At 34.3% G+C, this 14,064-nt stretch overlaps 1 protein-coding gene across 6 annotated transcripts in view; it reads right to left on the minus strand.

Moving 5' to 3' along the window:
• STXBP5 (syntaxin binding protein 5) overlaps positions 1 to 14,064 on the minus strand; it is a 163,679-nt gene that overhangs the window by 26,683 nt on the left and 122,932 nt on the right. For all 6 annotated transcript variants that reach the window (XM_060114516.1, XM_060114511.1, XM_060114510.1 and 3 more), the window contains 2 exons: positions 7,565 to 7,615; positions 1,762 to 2,001 (listed from right to left, as the gene is read on the minus strand). In XM_060114516.1, the coding sequence (XP_059970499.1) occupies positions 1,762 to 2,001; positions 7,565 to 7,615 (291 nt within the window). The remainder of the gene's footprint in view (positions 1 to 1,761; positions 2,002 to 7,564; positions 7,616 to 14,064) is intronic.

Raw genomic sequence — 14,064 nt, forward strand, 5'->3', positions numbered from 1 at the left:
AAAAATATAAAACCTGAATGGCTGTATAAGTAAATGATATTCTGGAATCTTATTCCATGTATTCCTTTAATTAAAAACATAAGACTAATCACGAGATGGAATAATATATTAAAAGCTCTTTTTGGGAAAACAAAGCAAAACTACTCAAACTGGATTTTAAAATGAGATAGTTTCAATTTACTTCAGATTTCCATCAAAAAGTAAATTGAGTTTGGTAAATGTGAACCTTTCAAGTTTTTCAAAGTGGACAATTACTGCTTAACCTGCAAGAGGCAATTAGAATTGGCAAGCTGTGGCCTTATTTAATACCACATTCAGTCAAGGACTCAACAGCGTCTTAACGCCCCTAACAAATCCTCATATTGATTCTATGGAAAAGGTATTGTTGTAATTCTAATTCTTAGCTTTGAACATGAGGTCAATTCTTCGTTTCAAGGCATGTAAGGCAGTTGCTAATGGTGGAATAAAATAAAATGAAGTAAAATTATTGTATCCATATATAATATTTCATCTTAGTTCATAATGCTAGGTTCATCTTATGTTCTTTCAACCTAGGTTTACTTTGTATGCAGATTAGTTAGGCCTAAGAAAAACTGAGCCATTCTTTTGAATGAAGCTAAACTTTTTTCATTGTTGTTTTGTTTAGAAAAAAAAAGTAATAATGATAAAGAGTGAAAAAAACCGTAAAATATTAACCTTGGGCTGTAGGATCTATATTCCTATTCCTAATCCTACTGGATTATACCAGCTTCTTGTCCAAGTGACATGTCACAATATCACATTTCCTTAAATGTTTAGAGGAGAGATGAATATAATAAACGTCTAGTTAAGATTTGTTTGCTGTAAGATGTATTTTACAATACATTTTTGAATGGAAAATTTAAAATGGTGAACTCAGTGACATCCCTTGTATGGATCTACAAGGAGATGGATCTACAATTGTATGCATCTACAATTCAGATCTGCATGGAGTTTTGCTTCTCTACTGCAAAATTCCTTAAGAAAATTTTACTATTTGTCAGCCATGCAGACCAGAAATAAATACTTTTTGCAACCTAATTTAGTCTTCCCTCTGTTAGCACTATGCATAATAACTGATAATTATTGCTGAAATATTTAAATATACAGATAACTTAAGGGCTATTGAAAAACAGGTATTATTTGGAAGGAAAATAAATATTTCATCTGCTTTCAAGGAATCAACAGCAGATTCCTTTCTAAAGTAGTGTATTTTGAACCCTAGCAAAAGTTCTGAAACAATGGGTAAAAGGGAAAAAAAGGCCATGTTTCTGTTAATATAAGAAAGAGTTCAAGAGCTTGGTAAGATTCAAGAAGGAATGGTCCATCCATGAAACTTTTGGAGTCCTTACCATATTGAAGTCCTTAATAATTTTAGCTTAGGATGAAGATATATGTGTAGTCTAAGGGGCTTGAACATCTGTGGAACAAATTCCTTACAAGTACTTAAATCACCTCTCATAATATTAATTTTGTAACCAGTCTGAAGTAACATATAAATCAGAGATGGAGTTAGGGTAAAAGAAAGATAGAGCATGTTTATTATATGCATCACTGGTTTTAAATACGCAATAAAATAGCTTATATTAACAACAACAACAAAAAAACAAAACAAAAAAACCCCATAAGACTATAACTATCCCCATTTAGACTTAGATTGATTCAAAAATGAAAAGCAAAGGCTTCTATTAAATTATACTAAAGCAAACCTTCAATAGAAGTATAGCACCAGAGCATACATACCACTTGGAGACACAATTACTGGCTGAAGAAGTCTTTGCTCTCCTCCTGGGGGAAGGTTCAGTGCAATGACAAGCACTGTTCCCAATGTAGTACCAACCCACAAACATGGGGAGGGGGCTGAATCTGCCTTTCGAGTAAAAGTTTCACAGAAATGAAGAGCAGAGATTGCTTCTCGGGATTCTTTATCAATGCTGGTTACACTTGAACTCCGTGATCGGCTGAAGGAATTATCTTTTATATCTGAAATGATTTAAAATGTTGTGAGATTGCTCAAGTTATAAAATATCATGTTTTTTGCTTGGTATAAGTTTTGCCAAATAGTTAATCTGCAAAAAGATAAAATCTACAGCATATTTAATTTTAAGTTTCTTTTAATTTAAAAGAAAAACAATTTACTTTCATGCTAACAATTTTTTCCTTTGCTTGTATTTGAAACCCAGAGGGACAAATCCACACTTCTCAGAACTGAGCTGAGGTCATCCCAGTGAGTTTTTGGATGTATGATCTCTGTGGTTTTGGTGCAGCTCTCTGTTAGTATCCTGGCTGCTTTTCCAATCTTAGCCCTTACTACCCTTTCTCATGGTGCTGTTTCTTTCTTTGGTAATATAATTCATGATTAGGTAGAATCAGGAAAGTGGGTATTTTCAATTTTCTACGTTAAAAAAAATGCTTTTATAAGTACTCTGATTCTACCTTCAAATTTATTGTATGATGGACTTTCTTCCTTCAAATCTGTCCATATGAAAGCCTTAATCCATAAAAATTTAGCTTTTTTTAAAAAATGCGATTTTAATTGTAACCAACGCTCATCTAAGGCATTTTTCATTAAACTGTACAACTGGTATCTGGCTCATACTTAATTTGATGCCAGGTATATTCCCTTTACCTAGCTCTGTCTGTAATGACAGGGATACTTGTAAATTATACTAATAAACCCTCTCTTGTCTTCAGCTACCTTCTCTGTGGCCAATCTCAAGTCTGTTTCAAGCCCTGGCCTCTTTTCTCTTGGAATGCATTTCCAAAGGCTTATAAAATTTTTTTCCTATTATGTCTCACGAGGCAAAATCAAAATACATAATTTACCCAAGGCTCTAAATTCTTCTAATGGCACTACTTATATTAATGACACCCCTGTTCTCCTAGGGAAACAATACTTGAAATGAGTCCCAATTTCGGTTCTTCCCTTTCACTTTACCTACACGTCTCTGATGGGATGCCAAGTCCTACGCTATTCTAATGTTTCTGTTTCCTTCTTTCCACTACTAATCAACTTCCATCACCCTATGTCCAGGCCTTTATCACCATTCACCTAGACTACAATTCCCAAGAGATCTCCCCACCTTCACTCTGTCACTGTTCTATCACAACTCAACTAAATTTTACAAGGTACAATTTTAATTCTATCACCTCTATCTTAAAAATCCACAACAGTTCCTCTTATACTCTTACTCAGAGTAGGCTTTTAAGACTCCACAAGATATCTCAACCTACCCTCCCGGCCCTACCTGCCAGAGTGCTGCTCTGCTTCAGTTCACTGTGGGAAATAAACCGAGCCATTCAATGTTCTCCAAACATACCTGGAGCTTACCTACTTTTTTTGCTTGTAATTTTCTTTCTGATTCGTGCCCTTGCCTTTTCTCTACCTATCTAGATGGTGTTTATTCTCCATCTCAAGTACTGTCATCCTCATGAAGTTTATCCTGATTCCTAAAACCATACACAGTTTTTCTCTTTTGAATCTTGATAGCTTTTTATCTCCCCCCTGGCATGAACAGTACATTTGTTCTGTAGTTATTTCTGACTTGTCTTAGGCCTTGTTCTAATGTGACTGTAAATTTCTTGAGAACAAGGGCTCTCTCCTTTTGATGCCCTGCAGAATTTGGCATAGTGCCTTGCATGTGAAGGTATTCAACATATACTTGCTGAAGACAGACCTACAGTTCGAAGTATCTAAAGCAATGTGTTTCTGCTACACCACTGGGATATATTAAAATTTCCAGTAGCTTCTGCTGTTCACATCTAATAAGTCATTCCTCAAATCACGTGTTTCCAATGCTATTGTGAAAGAAATGACTTCATAATGTTGTGAAAAATGAAAAACACGTTCAAGTCTTCTAAGTTGTATTTTACTGAATAAAAAAGGCATAATTGAATCCTACTTATACCCCCCAAAAGCTTCTTGTAATCAAATTTAGATTCATAGATTAAAAAAAATTCTCCCAAACAATAATTATATACAACATAATTTTGATTACAGTTAGCCTCTGAAAACAATAAAGCCACTAGTTATGACAACAGCATGGGTTATTTCTAACTATAGTTTCTAAAAATGCTTTTCATTTGCCTGAGATTGTGCTTCCTGTTACAGATTATGACACAGCAGGAAAGAACTACTTAATGTAAATAAAACAAATTTCTATAAGCAATAGCTCATTACTGGATGAGTTTGTAATATGATATTGATTCCAAATGTTAACCCTTTATGTTCCCAAAGTTATTTTAGTAAAAAAACAGAAATTTAAAATTTATTTTCCAATGATAAAAATATTTGTTACTTTGATAAGACATACACATAACAAGATGAACAGACATATTCACCTATATTATCAGTTGTGACCTAGTGATAAAAATGAAAATCAATGATACCAGAAAATTTAATATTATAAATTTCAATTTAAATTAAGCTGTATGAAAACCTTTACTGTTATCTATTAATATTACAATAGGTGATTCACAACAATCTATACTTCAAATGTTAATTCACAGGCCAAGTAAACATTATTTTAATTTAATAGACTAATTTAACTATATAAAATTCATAAACTGCAACTGTGTTTTTTTTTTTTTTTTTTTTTTTTTTTGCGGTGTGCGGGCCTCTCACTGTTGTGGCCTCTCCCGTTGCGGAGCACAGGCTCCGGACGCGCAGGCTCAGCGGCCATGGCTCACGGGCCCAGCAGCTCCACGGCATGTGGGATCTTCCTAGACCGGGGCACGAACCCGTGTCCCCTGCATTGGCAGGCGGACTCTCAACCACTGCGCCACCAGGGAAGCCCTGAAACTGTGTTTTTATTTTATAACTTCTCTATAAAAATTAGATTACAGAGAAACTCCTATGGCTAGATCAATATGGGAAAATGAACTGAATCAGAATCAACTCTGAACTTAGAGAATTAGGTTGCTTATTTTATCTGTGTAGAACTGTCTGAAAACAAGTTAGAATCTTCAGCAGTTCAAGAATTGTAACTACAACTGACTGCTCTTAAGTTAGATGTTGTGGGTCTTTGTGGCTTAAATTTTAGAAATTGGGCAAGCTTAACAAATGGAATAGAAATTTTCATTTTCATTCTACTAATAAGAGCAGAAATGAAATAGCTACCACTAAGTAGGGCCTACCATGTGCTTCATACCATCATAAACTTTACATTTATCATTTTATTGAATCTATATAATAACCCTGAAAAGTATTATCACCATAATTTAACAAATAATAAAGTAGAGGCTCAGACAGGTTAAATGACTGAGAAAGCTAGTTAATGGAAGAGTTTGGATTTGTGCCCATGTTCAAGTCTAAAACATCTGTTAGGCAACTCCAGATAAACATGGGGTCAGTCATATCGCCAATATCATACGAGTGGAGTGTTCTAATTATTATTGAGTATTAAAGTTCAGTGTTTAGATAAAAAAAACAAAACTGGAACACGTGGTCTTTCTGGCCAATCTAAACTCAGAAAAAAGTTGTCATTAATGCCTTCATCCAGCTCTAGTGATACAACCATGTCATAAAATCATTGCTTTCCTGTTATTCTCTGGATGCCTAGAACATTCCACCTGTGTACATCACACTCTCCTGTCACATAGAGCCTTATGCAACAAAATTTTATATCCCCCAATCAAAACATAATGCCAAGAGGTAAATTTGGTCAGGGTAAAAATTAGGACAAAATACTTACTCACATAAAGATACATAACAGTTTGATATTTTGCCTCCTGTTCTTGACACTTGAAAAGTGACATCAGCAGTCTAACAATATCGCCCATGATTCCTGAGTTGTGGGCCATGGAATCTAGGGTGAAGCTATGGTGAAAGTACAATGTTGCATAATTCCCCTATAAACAAAAGTGAGTTCTATTCACAGAAGCTTCCACAGCTGCAGGAAAATCCAACAGCTCAGCTACTTTAGCAACATTTGGCAGTTTGAGCCCATGGATAATAGTTGTTTTTCCCCGTTGACTCTCTGGCCAATGTAAAAGAATTACCAGCTAAGAATCTCTATCAAAAAATAGATCAGTAGCACAATGGCTTAAGGGGAAATTATTGAGGCAACATGGGTATTGTTTCAACATATATATTAATCAAAGTTATAATTAGCTTAGGGCATTGAGATACACGGGCACACAAGTAAAAGATAAACTGAATAAAGATGATCTATAAAAGCACACAGCACACACTTTGATTAAATTACTTAAATAATTCATAAGTGTGAATATTCTTTTAAAAAGTAACTGACATCCTATTTTTACTAATTTAAAAAGTACTTCTACATGTGTTTTCTCATCAGATTTTTAGGTACTAAAAGACACAAAACCATTTTTAGTGGTAGTATTCAGTGTTACTGAAATCATGGGCATCTTCGAGAGTCTGAAGAAAACTCTGGATCCTCTTTTTTGGGGAAAAAATGCCTAAGGGTAGCCTCAGATACACGTGGGTTCAAATGGCATCTTTCATTTTTATAGTGAAGGGAACTATGCTCTTCTCAAAACATACGTTATCCAACATTCTAGAATTTATTTCTGGCTCTCTTAACAGCAGGGGTATTACAGGGTTCTACTAAACTGTTTTTCCTATGTTCAGGAATGGAAACTTTCACTGATGACAGTGGGAGATATTATGCCTACTCACTCATAATAACATGCTATCAGTATAACTGAGATAAGACTATGATTTGGAAATGCTAAAATCAGTAAGGTGAAATGGACCAATACCTAAGTCTGTATTATGCATAAGAAGATAGTCAAGGAATCTAGAGAATTAACAGTGAGAAGATGAGGTGGGTGAGCAAATAAAAAGGAGAAAATCTAGTTGTTTCTAAGACAAACATGGGTGAAATCATCCGTATGCAGTCATACTTCTTATCCACTTAAAGGTAGAAATTCTAAAATTAAAATGGAAATCCTGCTTTATATTTACTACATGGAATCTTATTTTTGTCTTTATTGAAATGTCATTTATCCCTATCCTGGGATATCAGGGAGCTAGCTGTTTTGGAGCTGGATGTAAAGCAGAAGGAATGTGTGAATATATTCACTCTGCTTTCCTAAGGATAGGTTGCATAGAGAGTGCTACAGAAAAAGATATATTTTCCACCTTATTATCGTCAAAAAGTAATAATGATTCTTCATACGAGATTCACTGTAATACAGAAAACTAGTCATTTATTTTGAAAATATTAAATTCTCATAAAATAAGTTTATAAATAATAAAGTTGAAAATAAATTTTCAGGCGGTTAATAGAAATTAATCTAAAATCACACATATCTTGATCTTACACTAAATTTTGTTTAGATAAAGTATGAGAGGGCTGAGGAAATATATTATTTTGATTTGCTTAAATTTATATTATAATTATCCTTTACAATTCACAGAGAGCATCCTGAAGGCTATTAATCCTTAAACACTTAGTCATTTTAAACTTGATTTTCAATGAAAATCTAGTCTATGGTCATTTTAAATCTCCTGATTTCCTTGCCTCCCCATTAAAGAGAGTTTAACTACTATGTATTTTCATTTATTTCTTTTACTTACCTAAGTCAGGCTTTAGGTCAGTAGGCAAGCTTAACTTCCTTGACATTTTTGCTGAAAAATAAAATGCATTTTTAAAGTTCTGAAGAATATCTGATTCATGCTTATTCATACCAACTGCTCTTCAAGACAGGAGTGAATATTTTTCTTACTAGGTCTAGATGCTAAGATATTTAAGATATGATTAATAATGTTATGGGTGGAAAGTAAATCTTATTTTCAACTTTTTAAAAAGTTTGTACTTACTTGATTGTAACATCTTTGAGTGCTTGAAGCTCTCACTTCAAGGAGGCCTTTTAAATTCTAACTGTTAATTATTTCTTAGGCTCACAAAAAAGGGTTAGGCTTTTCTAAGGAAGCAAAATCATTGCTCAGAAAGAAGGTGTTGCAGATAAGGACAATAGAGGCATAAGACTGAATTTGGGTATGTGATACAATAAAACCTTTCCAGCTCCTTGTCTTCACAGCTCTCAGGCTCATTCTTTTTTAAGTTAATCTCTTGAATATAGGACATCCTATATCTACAGTCAAATTGAAGTATTTGATTACTTCACAAAAATATTTGGCTCATCCATTTCTTCATATATGTCAACTCAATTTACATTTTAGTGAAAAACAAAAAAAACAAAGTCATGCTCAGTCTAAAATTAGAGTATTTACAAAAATATAAAGTACAGATATTTCTATTTTGGATTAGAATAATACAAAAGCCTATGTAAAAACCTACTGAAATTCACTTTCCATCCTGAAAGTCAGTCATTGCCTAAATCTAGGAAGTGATTTAAAGTTAGGAGGTGTTTAACTACATCTATTATGTTAGTGGCAGTGCATGCATAACAGAATAGTGCTTCCTATGTGAAATTTTGAAAAAGCATTTGTTTGTTAATACATGAATGTGTATACTGGGTTAAATTTAGGACTGTTAGGAGATATTTAAAGAACAGACCCTGCTAGTCCATAAGGGCGCCATGTAAACAAAGAGAAATCCAGTCATAGTACATAACTTCCACATCTAAAAAAATGACAAATCCAGTGTTAGGAAAGAGGCATTAGGCAAACTGGGAAGGGATAGGGGGAAATCAAGTATTTATTTCTAAGCTTCATTAATCTAATTAGCATCCTTTAAAAAATAACAACAATGGGTCAAATATATGAATCAGTCTTATCTCATTTTCACAAAGACTTAATCAATCTCAGTTAAAAGATAAAAAGTAATAGAAAACGAAAATAGCCAAATCTATGGTTGGTTGATCTCATATAAATAGCTGCTCTTGTATTTAATATCCAATTCTCTTAAACCTAGAAGATACTATACCCTTCTCAAAATGTTTTTTAAAATGCAATATTAAACTTTTGAAAGAATTCAGAGGTTTTCACCAAATATCAAAGGTACAATGTACATAGACTGATAAATAATATCTATACAATATCTGAAGGAGAAAAATCAGTCAGGTACAGTCTAAAGATACTCTTTCAGAATCAGATGATGTGGATGCCTCTCTAGATCCTGCTACTCTGATTTGATTAAGTTATTCTGAAAATTAATCAAGTGCTTATAAATCTTGAATGTGCACACCAGTCACCTGGGTATTTTGTGATATCAGATTCTTGCACTTCTAACAGGCTCCCAGGAGATGCTGCTGCTGCTGTTATGTGGAACACAGAGAGCATCAAGGTCCCTAGACTAAAAGCAACTTCAGGATAGGGAACAAGACTAATTCATCAAACCCAGTATGTAGATACAATAAGTCCACAGCAAACATTTCTTGAAGAAGCTTCAACATCTAGTTTGTACAATGTGGAAGTGTAAAGTATGGTGGTTAGGACTGGATTTGGAATCAGACCAAATGAGTCTATATCTAATTCAACCAACTACTAGGTGTGTGACCTTAGGCCAATCACTTTGCCTCTCTAAACCTTAAATTTCCTCATCTATAAAATGGGAATAGATATTAATGACAATTTCATAGTTGTGAAGATTATATAAAATGACATAAGCAAAACATTAGGCATAATACCTTACACACAGTGTGGACTTGATAAACATTAGTTATTATTTATTAATAAACAAAATGACTTTTTCATAAACTGTAAAATGTTACACAGATGAGCTATTAATATACTTGTAAACAACCCAATATTTCTTTATTCTAATTCTATGGTAATATTCCAATTAACTAAAACAAGAAAACGGAGAAAAACTTTCAGGATATAAATATAGAATGGCATGCATAACTATAAGCTCAACCTCTTTTTAAGTTCATTTCAAAAACTAAGTTCTATATCTAAACATAAGAAGTGAAATAAACCTGAGTAATTTATAAGATATTTTTATGAGGAAGCGGTGGAGGGGGGAAAATATTTAATTCCTTGGCATTTCCTGTGTAATTTATATTTATGCCGTCAGGTTCCATAGCCCTTTCTTCTGTAGTCTCCATCTAGTGATACTAAACCCATCTGATGAACTGATCACATAGTTTCAGGTACTGAACTTTTCAGTACTAGTATTTCACTTTGTTATAAAATTTTCTCTGCTGATATTCTCCATCTGTTCACTCACTATGACCATGTTCCCATGTCAGTACCTGAACATATAATATTATAGCAGCTGCTTTAAAACTCTTGGCTGCTAATTTCAACATCTAGGTCATCTTATAGTCTGTTTCTACTGATTTTTTAAATTCTTAATTATGGGTAATATTTTCTCATGATTTTGAATTTTTATTTCACTTGTCTAGGAACTTTTGATTGAATGTAGACATATGTTTTGACTAAATAGTAGATAATATGTTGAAAGAAGCCTGGATTATACCATCAACCTTAACTGGTGTTGAGTTTTGTTCTGCCATGCAGTTAAATTACTGGTGGATAACAAGCTTGGTTTTATTCTTTGTTAGGGTGGGTCTATTTCAGTTAGAACTTTGTTCTAGGGTATGGCTCTTATGCTAAGAACTGATCCTTACTCTTCAAGAGTGGCCTTGCTGGGATATAAACAGAATGAATGAGGTGCTCAGCAAGGTCTCACTATGTCTACTCCCAGCATCGCATGACCTCTGATATCACTGGCCAGCTCTCAGCCTCACAGCAGGTGGTTGTTAAGTAGGCCTACTGAAGTCTTGACCAGCTTGTATGTGGCCCAGCTCTAAGGCAAGGACCTGCATTGAATATCCACAGGGACTTCTAGGAATACCCCTTGAAGCAGTTCCTTCTTCTCTAGTGCCCTCCCTCACAAATTCCAGTCACTTTAGAAGCCCAGAACTGCAATTTCTTCCTCCTTAGCTTAATGAGACTGCAACTCCACTTGGGTTCTAATCATTCTGCACTGCAACAGGAAAAGTATTCTCTGGCAGAGAACTGTGTTTCACCTCATGTTTTTTCTTTCTCTTGAGGATGACAGTCCTGGACTGCTCAATGCCTGGAAATAAGAGCCTCATGTAGTTTGACTAGTTTTACTGTTGTCTTCTGTGAGACGCTAAGTTCCAAACCCAAGGTCTAAAGTTGAAAGTTAGGCTAAATGTTTCTATCTTTCAGTTTTTGTGACTACTTCAGAGGAATATCCTTGTTTTCAGGTCTGTTTAATCAGCCTCCTTGGTGGCAGGTCCAGGAGAGGCAGATCCACTTATGGAGAACCTCTAGTTAGTCCTCCTGGCTTATAAACTGTACTCTGGTTGTAATTGTGTGAGGAAGCAGTTGCAGACTTTATCCAGCATTTTCTGAAGCTCATATTTTTACTCCTCAGGAGTCTCAGAAGCACTTCCCAACACAATTACCTTGTCACCTGATTTCATCACACTGAAAAAGAAACTTCTGCTCGTGCTTTGAAGTTACTCAGCTTCCACTGAGGTTTTCAAACTGAAAACATATGATCTGAATGAGTTCTTGGAAGGCAAATTGCCTGTTTTTCTCTTCTTTATCTGTGTATTCTTCAACTCTTGCCCTGGTACCCAGTATCTTCCTTGCTTTGAAATCCTCTGTCACTAGAAACTATAAAATAGCTCTCTTTATCTATGCCTTTGTCCACAGCAGAAACAATGGGAATGACAGTAAAGAAGTTTCTTCGGTCTGAAGAAAACTGGAGTCAGAGATGGATCTCGGGAGGCTGTTAACCTGAGTCTTTGCTCTCTCTTCTTATAAACCTGAATGAGAAGATCAAGCTGGCTGGCTGAATAAGCAGTAAAGAGCTGCGTTTGATTGTAAAGAATAATGAAGTTACACTTAATCACAACAATCATGTCTGCAATGGTAGTTTCAACATCAAGGAAAGATGCATGATGTTCAAGAGAAGCAAATCTTAAGGCAAGGGGACTGCTTGGGCCATTATACCATAGATGACAGTTTCGTCACGGTTGATGCTTTTTAGTTCTTTGCAAAGCAAAGTTTCTCAATTATAGAGTTTCTTACTGCTTCTCTGAAATTAAACAGATGCTTTGAAATTTTCCTTTAGCTTTTCTACCCACTGTGTTGCACATCTTATTTTTCTAAGGAAGGTTTTTTAAAGGAAAACAGAACTATGACTTTTATATTAAACAATGTACCAACAATAAAAGGTAAAGTGACTTCTTATTATGACAGTATGAAGAAGATGCCAAAAAAGCAAATGGATCTTTGTTTACATCGAGAGCAGTTCAATAGTTAGAATAAAGTGACAATATCACTTTTCTCACCTGCAGATATCCAATGCAACTCTTTTCATGGATAATGTCGAAATGTATGCATATTAAATAAAAGCAATCAGAATAAAAAAAAAAAGACTAAAAATCAGCTTGTAGGATAGAGCAAGCAATCCAAGGGGGAAAGTGGGACCAAGAAGTAGAAACTCTCCTATCACACACTATTTTAATAGTCATTTGAACGAATAATGTCAGTTTCTACCTCCCATCCTAGAATATAAATTCTATGAATTTGGGAACAGAATTTATTTCGCAAATTACTGCACCTATGCATGTGTCTAGCACTTAATGTGTATGTTTAATAAACATGGAAATGAATGAAAATATAAATAAACAAAAACTGTTATTGGAATTTTTAAAAAGCTGAATTTCTTCACGAAATGAAATAGAGAGAAAAAAGAGGACAAATTAAATATAGGCTTATTAATCAAAAGGACAACTTTTAGAAACACAAAACACTTATCCATTACCTAAGATGAAGGAGAAACTTTAAAGAGATATTAATACCTGTCTGGTAAAGATCTGGCTATTACAAGTTCTCTTAATTCTTGAACTCCTAGAGCTTTTGTCTTCATTATTTTTCCTGTCTCTAAGTACTTTCCACAAACTCATAAAACTTAATGTCTAGGATATCACCATAATTAAAAACATCTCAAAGCATTTCCTATAGAAGGTATTACATAAGCTTAACATAATAAGTGCTGCATGCTGAATTATTCCCCCCGAATTCATATGTTGAAGCCCTAACCCTTACTAACTCAGAATACGACCTATTTGGAGATAGGACCTTTAAAGAGGCGATTAAGTTGAAATGAGGCCACTAAGTGTGGGTGCTCATCCAATCTGATTGGTACATGTAAGAAGAAGAAATCTGGATACACAGACACACTAGGGGTGCACGTGCCTAGAAGAACAGACTATGTGAGGACACAGAAAGAAGTCAACCATCTGTAAACCAAGGAGAGAGGCCTCAGAAGGAAAAATAAAAACCTGTCAATGCCTTGATCTTGGACTTCTAGCCTCTAGAACTATTCTAGAGAAAGTAAATTTCTATTGCTTAAGCGACCCAGTTTGCAGTATTTTCCTACGGCAACTCTAGCAAATAAATACAGTAAGTAATGACAGAAAATAAATTGCCACATCAATAGTTCTGTTCAAACGATAGTTGACGAAAAACTATTTCAGTAACGTAACTTTAATTTGGACTAATTTTCTTTATGTTAGGAAGCAAACAGCAAGTTATTTCTAGAAAGATCACTGCATATCCTTCTAGATTCTATAGAGAGACGCATATACAGTAAGTACTGGTAATAAAACACAAACAGACTTTGCTGAGCAGATTTTATTATGAAATTTGACAGAAAATACACTAAGAAATAGAATTAGAGTTTGAGTACACAATATGCCATACTCTTCAGATTTCAGTCATCCTGAAAAAGAAAAAAGAATTCATTTAGAGGAATTCCTACTTGTATAATGGTTTTAAAGTACCTGTCTGTGAAATTTCATTCTTGACAATTAAGAGTAAGTAATACGCTTTTTTCAAAGTGGAAAATATTAAAGTTACCTGTAAAAATGGTATTACTGCACACTTGACTCATCTTCTCTTTCAAGATGAACTTCTGTTCTTTCAGTAGCCACATTGTGGATTAAATGTAAAGATGAAGTTCTATAGATGTAGCAGCCACATTTTGGGTTGAATATTGGGGAATATAAACTAGAAATATCAGAACTAATTTGTTTTATAATGAATTAGAATAATTTTAAAACGTAAAATTCTACTTAATTTCATACATACCTTTTCAAATTCATATGGCGAACTCCAAATAAACC

This window comes from Mesoplodon densirostris, chromosome 12, assembly GCF_025265405.1.
Source record: "Mesoplodon densirostris isolate mMesDen1 chromosome 12, mMesDen1 primary haplotype, whole genome shotgun sequence".
NCBI lineage: Eukaryota > Metazoa > Chordata > Mammalia > Artiodactyla > Ziphiidae > Mesoplodon > Mesoplodon densirostris.